The sequence below is a fragment of the Maniola jurtina genome, chromosome 6 (assembly GCF_905333055.1).
Source record: "Maniola jurtina chromosome 6, ilManJurt1.1, whole genome shotgun sequence".
NCBI classification, from domain to species: domain Eukaryota; kingdom Metazoa; phylum Arthropoda; class Insecta; order Lepidoptera; family Nymphalidae; genus Maniola; species Maniola jurtina.
The window spans coordinates 959,435-968,119 of record NC_060034.1 but is presented as its reverse complement, the minus strand read 5'-3'; the positions used below and the strand labels follow the sequence as shown (position 1 = coordinate 968,119).

Below are 8,685 nucleotides of genomic sequence, written 5' to 3'. Positions count from 1 at the left end.
AATGTGAAAATGTAGCCAAGTTCGAACTTGAGGAACATCTTAGTTTAATAAATGAAGATGATAAAAACATAAAATAAATGTGAAAATGGAGCCAAGATCGGACTTGAGGAATATTTTAGTTCAAATTATGAAGAGAAATCAACTTTACAAAAATTGATGATATCCCACCAAAAACATAAATGTGAAAAAAGAGCCAAGTTCTATAACAAGCGAGGAATTTAAGCTTCGCCGATAAAAGCATTGATATCTAAATGGGTGCCAAGTTCTATAGAAGGTCTTTGTATAATTCCTACAAGAATGTACAAAGAGCTTTGATTGTTTTAAAATATTGTTTATGTTATTAAATACATAACTTGGCAAGTTTGAATAGTCAATTAATCATATTTAACGTCTAATATGCTATATATTTCAAGCTTAAAAATGCACTTGGCAACTTTTTTCGCCACGAATAATTGATGTATGTAGATGAAAACTTGCCAAGTACATTTTTAAGCTTGAAATATATAGCATATTAGACGTTAAATATGATTAATTGACTATTCAAACTTGCCAAGTTATGTATTTAATAACATAAACAATATTTTAAAACAATCAAAGCTCTTTGTACATTCTTGTAGGAATTATACAAAGACCTTCTATAGAACTTGGCACCCATTTAGATATCAATGCTTTTATCGGCGAAGCTTAAATTCCTCGCTTGTTATAGAACTTGGCTCTTTTTTCACATTTATGTTTTTGGTGGGATATCATCAATTTTTGTAAAGTTGATTTCTCTTCATAATTTGAACTAAAATATTCCTCAAGTCCGATCTTGGCTCCATTTTCACATTTATTTTATGTTTTTATCATCTTCATTTATTAAACTAAGATGTTCCTCAAGTTCGAACTTGGCTACATTTTCACATTTATGTTTTTGATGGGATATCATAACTTTTTGTGAAGTTGATTTCTCTTCATGTACTTATTAAAATTACTTCACAAATATTGCACAGAATTAAACTTTAAAACAACACGATAATAGAAACAAACCAAGAAAAGAACTTTATCTAAAATACCAGATTTCCGTACCTAACCTAATAGGGTGTCTAAAAACTTTACTTACCTTAACTATCTTACAGATCTTTTTAAAGTTAAGGCTTTTAAAAGTATTTCTTGAGAGTGGCACGTGTAACGTTTGATTATAAGGTGTTTTATAATAATGCGACCGTATTACTCTAAATACCTACTTTAAGTTTATTGAAAATAATGAGTTCAACACATTTAAACGAGTTTTGCTGTATTTGGTTTACTTAACTAGCTAATAATAATAAATACCTTGCATCTACTTATATTACCCACTCGTAGTTTACGGTTGAGTAGTTTTGAGTGAGAGTATGGATATAATCGGTTAGAGTTCAAGTAATGAAAGATTTTGGTCCCCGTATTGGAACATATTGAGTTCGATTGATGTTTCAGATTCTTTTGATTTCCTAGGTTAAAGTGAATTAATTTGATAGTAACCTTTGCAAGAAGACTTGATATTAAGAGAGTGTAAGCTTATTGAAACCTTCTAAAAGAAAGAAACTTTGAAGTGGAATCATTTACTTGTGAAAAGTAAATGATGATTGGTAGCTCCACCACGCCACCAATGGTGAGCTTCTACCTTCCCTTGATATCCCAGGAAGCATATTTAGTCCTTTGATTAATATAATATCCAAAGACTAATAAGTCTCCTAAAATACCAAGAAACTGTAGCTCCCCCCCACACACGTCATCATTTCAATTAAACTACGCTGCCTATGCTAAACATACTTTTTGAAAGTGGTCCGTTCCACTTATGATCAACAGTGCAGCATAAATGCTGAAACTTTTCGCAATTTTTAATATTAATGATCATAATATACTTCTATAATATTTTATTAGTATGGACAAGTAGGATTGATATAATCCTCAGGGGCAGCAATCAACGATTTATTAAAATTAATGACAGAGCGCCTTGATGATATACTACTCAATAAATGACTCAACTAAGTTTATTGCACAGCTCAGCGTTTTTTCTTGCGTTTATGCTGCACTGTTTTCTTTTCGGTGCCATTTTCTATATTTTCCTGCAAAATGTTAATGTGAGAGCGCACAGTCCATTCCAGGTCTGGATTTTTTCTCACTCGTTTTCTGTTTACAGATAATTTGTCCAAATCGGGGCGGTATAATGTTCGCAAGCGGTTATATTCATTTATAGAACTTTCTTGGGCCTTAATTTGGCTAGGATCTAGGTTGATAAGATGAACACCATCCATAGTCTTGACTCGAGATAGTGCAACATACGCCTGCCCTCTGCTGAATATTGAAGAACCTAAATCAAGTAGGGCGCTGTCAAGACTAAGGCCTTGTGATTTATGGATAGTGATAGCGTATGCTAAGCAAATAGGGAACTGTTCGCGGTGCACATATGCATTATTCAATATCTGAAACTTAGTTTTGACGCGTTCTAACTCGTAAGTTAAATTATGGCTAAATTTAATTTTAATTTTTCTCGGTTTATCGTTTTGGTCGGCCTCATAAAGTACTTTCTCTATTTCCCCAATCGATCCGTTAACCAACCCCTTGCTTACATCTATATTTCTACGCAACATTACTCGAGCCCCTATTTTGACTGTTATAACATTTTCTAAACCAGCAGATAGTGAAGAATCATCCTCGTTTTTCTTTAACACTTCCCTGACTCGTTTGTTTAAATATCGTGGGCAATCTATTTCATCTATTGCATTCAATCTGATCTCTGGTTGTTCTATACTTGTTAACATTGCATTATTGAATTGATTACACATGTTTTTAGTGGCAAACAAACATACTGTATTATTAGGCATCTTTGAAAAATATCTTATAATTTCCATTAATCGTGCCGTTGAGTTATCGGAATTTAATTTTAGAAGCCGACGAGATAAAGCATCTATATCTTGTTTTATTACAACACCTACTCTTATACGATTTAACATCTCGCCAAAAACTGGATCGTTTTTTTGCCTCATATTTAAAGTTAATTCGTCATATGAAAAAAGGTCTCTCCATAAATTTGGTGCGCTAAGCGACCCCAACCACTTTAGAACGTCTGAGGATTTAATGCTCTCGAAAGGTGAGAGTTGTCTCACTGGAGGCAACTGCAGTAGATCGCCAAATAATACAATATGAATTCTACCGAACCAGCCATCTTCTATATCACCAGTGTCGAATATTTCTGTTAAACGAAGATGAATATACATTAATGTCACATTTGAAATCATAGAGATCTCATCGATGATCAAAAGAATTACGTCATTTAAATCACTTCTTAAAACTTTAAGGACTTGATCTGACAGAGAAGTGTACTTAGAGCAATTACCATGCTCTACCGGTAGCTGTAGGAGCCTGTGTATTGTAAGACCATTTACATTAAAAGCAGCAATGCCTGTGGGTGCAGCTACTGCAACTAATTTGTTTAAATGTTGCTTAACCCAACTTTGGACTGTATTTATTAAATAACTTTTTCCAGTGCCTCCCGTACCACTAACAAATAATCTCAGTCTTGTTTTATTTTCAATCAAAGTGTCACGAATGGTATTAAAAATACGTTTTTGGTCCACGTTGAGGCCTTGTATCATTTCTTCAAGTTTGTCTTCCGATACCAACGCTTTTGCATTCCGAAAATCCTGCATTGCATTTTCAGCTTCAATAGGCATGAATTCCAGCGGATTTTCTATTCCGTCATCATCATTCTCATCACTTTTTTCTTGGTTTTCTTTAATCTCCGCTACTTTTTCTTCAATCATTTCGAATGCTCTCTCTATATTATTCAAGAATTCGGTTTGCATATCTCCGTAATTGAGTCCAGCTTTAATTTGATCTTTTAAAAGATTAAATGCTTCTGTGTAAGTACTTTTACCTGATTTGAGTACAGCTAGGTCTCTCCACGGATAAAACAATAACAGAAGAGAGAAATAATATTTTTCAGGGTACTTATTTACATCGTAACTATAGTGATTGATTAAATAGAGCCGCTGTCGCTTTTTTAAAAATTTATTTGATGGTAATTTGTGTATTAGTGCAGATGCTGACGGCGGAGTTGTAGTTACGTCATACCATCGTGCAAAATCATACAAATTCATATTTTCTAAGTCCCGAGGCCGTTGAGGATAGTAATTATCTACCCAAGATTCGAAAAATAAGTCTGTGGAATCAGATTCTAGCTGGTCGATTTCTTTTTTAGATTTTACTCTACGATTGCGATGCAGATTTACATCGAGCCATCTTATTGTGGTCTGCGGGTCAGTGCCGTATAGAGATATGCCCAAGAGTGTATCACATGCCTCAAGTGCGCCACATTCCCTGTTATTAAGAGCACGAAGACCTACATTATAGAGCCTACTAGCAAGAGATTTAGTAGAGTTTATGCTGTCAAAAGTGTCTATTGCATGACTCTTTTCGCCTTTTGTGGTGTATTTAGTGATGTAATAATTTAATACTGCTGTTTTTTCTCCTACATACTGCAAGTCCATATTACCGTTCCAAGCGAGAAGGATTGCTGGGTTGTAGTCGTTGATATACTGAGATTCTTCTTTACGGGGTATATTATAAAGTCTGTTATTAGATTTTAATGTTTTTCTTGCAGCTATTGATTCGATTACATTTTTTATCGTTAAAGATTCAGTTACTGGGCGAGGAAATCCAAATCTGCAAACAGTTGTGAAACCTGATTTTGTTTTTTTTTTCCTTAAACAGTATGAGTTATGCTTATGGGTTTGATATTTCACTACACGGTCGTGTAATGTTGGTGAAATGTTCTTATCAGGAACAGCACATGTGACATATTTACTGATAAAACATGCGACCTCATTAGCTGTTGACTCTTGAAGTATTGGGGAATTTTTTACCCACAGCATAAGATGGAAGTGCTGCAACCCCCTCGCTTGGTATTCGCGCCGCCAAAAATAGTGTTCTATTTCACCCAAAGGTGCTTCAGACGATGTTAGGAAAGCTAAAAGAGCTTTAAATTTTATATCGATAAATCGTGATGCTGCAACGGGGTCCATTGCTACTAACTCGCTTATAGATTTGTTTTTAGCATCGGGACCATTAATTTCCCTAATATACTCGCCAAGGTCTGTCCACGTCCATTCTGAGGGACTGATAGTCAAAAACCATGTGGCAGGTCCGTAATGACGAGTCATACATAAGACGTCGCTTCTAGGCTTTTTCCAAAATTGCTCGGTATTTCGTAATCGACTAAATATTGCCATTAAATCTCCTTCAAGTTCATCCTTCTCTATCATCTCCAAATATTTTTGAGCTGTTAATTTTTGGGTTTGATTAGTCACATTTAATTTATAAAATATGCCTGCACTCAACTGTCTCAAATTTGCATCATGTAATAAGTAAAATATGTATTGCTGATTAAGTCTGAATCTAGAATCTTTTGATGTTAAGCGAGATTTTATGAATTCAGCACTAGTAATATTTTTTTCTCGCGGATAAAACTGGCCGAATTTGCCTTCATTAAAAATATCTGGAAAGCACAAAGTATCTATATGCTTGTTGCGGTTATCAAATGGTGCCGCATTAACTTTAAGCATTTGATATAGAGCTGTAGCTGCTAAATTTTGTTTTTTTTCATGTAAAGGGTATATAGTATATTCTTCGTAAATACTTGCTTTCTCTTCTGTTACTTGGGTGAGAATTGCAGATTGATTTTGTGAGTCTTCGATATTCTCAGTCACTTCTACATCATATTTCAAATTCTGGTCAAGGTTATTTAATAGATTATCAGGGTTATGAGGGAGATTAATATTTGCATAATGAGTATTATTATTTTTAAGATACTTTAACGCATCATATATTTTATTAACGTTTACTATTTCTTGCCACATTATTTTATTTTTAGTAGGACTACTTCTAACGAGAATGAAAAGTTCTTGGTTGAGATTTAAGGGGTCTTCGGGTTTTGGTAATTTATTAAGGGTTACTTCTACAGGTAGTGGCAAATGGTATGTCCTACCCTTAACTTTTTTTATCATTTGCTTATTAGGCAGATTTTTATTTCCCACTGGAATCAAGTTTGTTACGACTTGGAATGCCTTGGCCCGTTGGATTAATATTTTTTCAAAGTTATTTAAATTACTAAGTTGTTTTGGTATATCACTATAATATAGATTATTTAGTATAGAATTGGAAGGTAACTCATTGGCTCTAATTTTTTTTAAGCATAAGAGACAAACAAAAGAACTAGGTTGGACGTAATGAGACTCATTAAAAATCTGTAATCTGTGCCATACGTCAGTTTGAATTGGAATTCTTAGTTTATTTATGGCTGACATGTCATGTAAGCAAAGTAACCTGTGACATGATATGCAATGATGTACCGGGACATCGGCGCATCTTTTTTTCATATCATTAAAGGCAGACTTATATTTTTGTATTACTAAATCTTCATTCAATTGTACCTCGTCCATATTTACTTCACAATCGGCATTACCGATATTGTTTAAAGGAATTCCTAACTCTTTTAATTTATTTACATTAATAGTGTTTAAGTCAGAATCTATAGCATTTATATTTTTGCCATAAAAAGCTAACTGATAAAGTTCTCTAACTATTGTTCTTATTTTTGGAAAATGGGCTTTAATATTGCTGAGAATTTTAATTGTACCATAGTATTCATGGCTCTGATTAGATACCAAAGTAAATACATCTATCGCTGACTTCGAAAGTATAAATTGAAAACTATTTTCTAGGTTTTGTAGCACAGTTTCTTCTAGCAAACATAATTTTGAATTACAAGACCAAGAAATATTATTTAGCTTATTTTTCTCTTGTAAATTAAACACATTTGCTTGGCCCTCATCATTTATTACTATAGTTTCATCTGAGTTTAATACTTTGTATGAACTTTCATAGTAGTAGGGTTCTTGAGTGCTCTGATGTTTAGATTCCCCTGCAAGAATCATAAATTTATCTTTTATAGATGTCTCAGGGGAGAGACTTTTAAATTTTTCAATACTTACAGTAATTTTTTTTTGGAGGCGATCGAAAAGTTTAATGTAACTATTCACCATATTATTACGTCGCTGAAGAACCCACTTAACAATTTTTTCTGCTTCCAACCGATTTTTTATTTTATCTGTCAATTTATTTATTACGTGGTTTTCACTTGTGTATGCTAATTTTTTCTTTGCCTGATAATTTTTGACAGCATTCTTATTTACCTCTGGTTTTTTTAATGCATACTGCTTTACAGCATTTTGATTGACCTCCGGATGTTTGTCCGTATAACGTCTTACGGCTCTCCGATTCACCTCAGGGTGTTTTTCTTTGTACCGCTGAGTGGCTTCGCGATTTACTTCAGGGTGTTTTTCTTTGTACCGCTGAGTGGCTTCGCGATTTACCTCAGGATGTCTCTGTCTGTAGCGCTGATTAGCATCACGGATTTGTTCCTTACGGGATTTGTTTGATGATTTAGGCCGACCTTGTTTTTGTTTTGGTGGACGTCCTTTTCGCGTTATATTTTCATTATCATGTGGTTCCAACGGTACACAAACATCATAATGTCCTGACAATAGATTGCCCGAAAAGAGAAAACGCTTTATAGGATGGCCCTCTTCACCAAATATACCACGCAAGCTGCCATCGTGGTATACTTCGATCCTTATGGGATACAAATTCTCTGCGGCCTTTAATTCAGAAACAGCCCCATAGGTAGTCGATTGAAGCATACTCGCACGATACTGTTCTACAGAATCGTAAGGCTCACCGTGTTGGTTGCACGTCCATGCGCTCAAATCTTGCCAGTTTTGACAGACATACTCGACAATTGCCGCACGCACGCTACTTGCTAATTGCGAATCAATAGAATTATATAGTGAGAATGCAATCGAATGGAATAAACAGCTTCCATCGGGAGGCATTGAAATTATTTCGTGCAATATGACTGAGTCACCAACCAGTAACTGCACTGTACGACTCATACTTGAAAATAAATATATTTTCGTAAAATAATTAATAATAATATCACAATAATTTAAAAGAACACCAAGAAAAATTATTTAAGGTAGGTAGATAGTAGGTACACTTAAAGTATTATATATATTTAAAGCAGTAATATTTCGTAAAACACCTGCTATACTTATTTAATGAATTTCCAATGTTAAAATAGATAGGCTTAGTAACTATTAGGTACTTCCTCCCAACACTCTGCTACTGGAACTCAGGATACCACGAATGCACATGGATTGTATATCCTAAAATGCAAATTTTAATCAAGCATGTTAAAATAGATAAACTTAATAACTAGTACTTCCCAACACTCTGCTGCTGGAACCCAGGATACCACGAACACACTTAGATTATTTTAAAACTTATGTAATTTAACAATAATTGAGTAGTGAAGTCCTCTTTAAATTAAAATAAAATATCGAGACGCGAACTCAATAATAGAACATAATCACACGATCTCGTGAGTTGAGTTTTTGTGGTTATTTTCACAATTATTTAACTAGGATCTATATGTTAAGATTAACATGAAAATCTGAGAAAAGCAATGCAAATAAAACAGCTCTCGCCGCCTTCCCGAGCTTGAATGCCTCTACTCTTAATATCCAAACTTGAAACGAACTAGTAACAATATGAATTCTATTTTATGCCAAATGTCTACAACTAAGGGTCAGCGCAGACCGAGCG

At 34.2% G+C, this 8,685-nt stretch overlaps 1 protein-coding gene across 1 annotated transcript; it reads right to left on the bottom strand.

Moving 5' to 3' along the window:
• Window positions 1–2,024: 2,024 nt before the first annotated feature.
• Window positions 2,025–3,785, bottom strand: LOC123866252 (ATP-dependent DNA helicase PIF1-like). Its single transcript, XM_045907706.1, has 3 exons — window positions 3,587–3,785; window positions 3,076–3,214; window positions 2,025–2,772 (listed from the first exon to the last, which is right to left on the bottom strand). The coding sequence occupies exons 1-3, from the start codon at window positions 3,783–3,785 to the stop codon at window positions 2,025–2,027; spliced, it is 1,086 nt and encodes a 361-aa protein (XP_045763662.1).
• Window positions 3,786–8,685: the final 4,900 nt, after the last annotated feature.

Coding starts and splice junctions, on each gene's coding strand:
- LOC123866252 (XM_045907706.1), bottom strand. CDS start 3,785: ATGATTGAAGAAAAAGTAGCGGAGATTAAAGAAAACCAAGAAAAAAGT. Junction 3,215..3,586: donor CCTCAACGTGGACCAAAAAC/GTATTTTTAATA, acceptor TTCGTTTAACAG/AAATATTCGACACTGGTGAT. Junction 2,773..3,075: donor TCCTCAGACGTTCTAAAGTG/GTTGGGGTCGCT, acceptor AATGTTAACAAG/TATAGAACAACCAGAGATCA.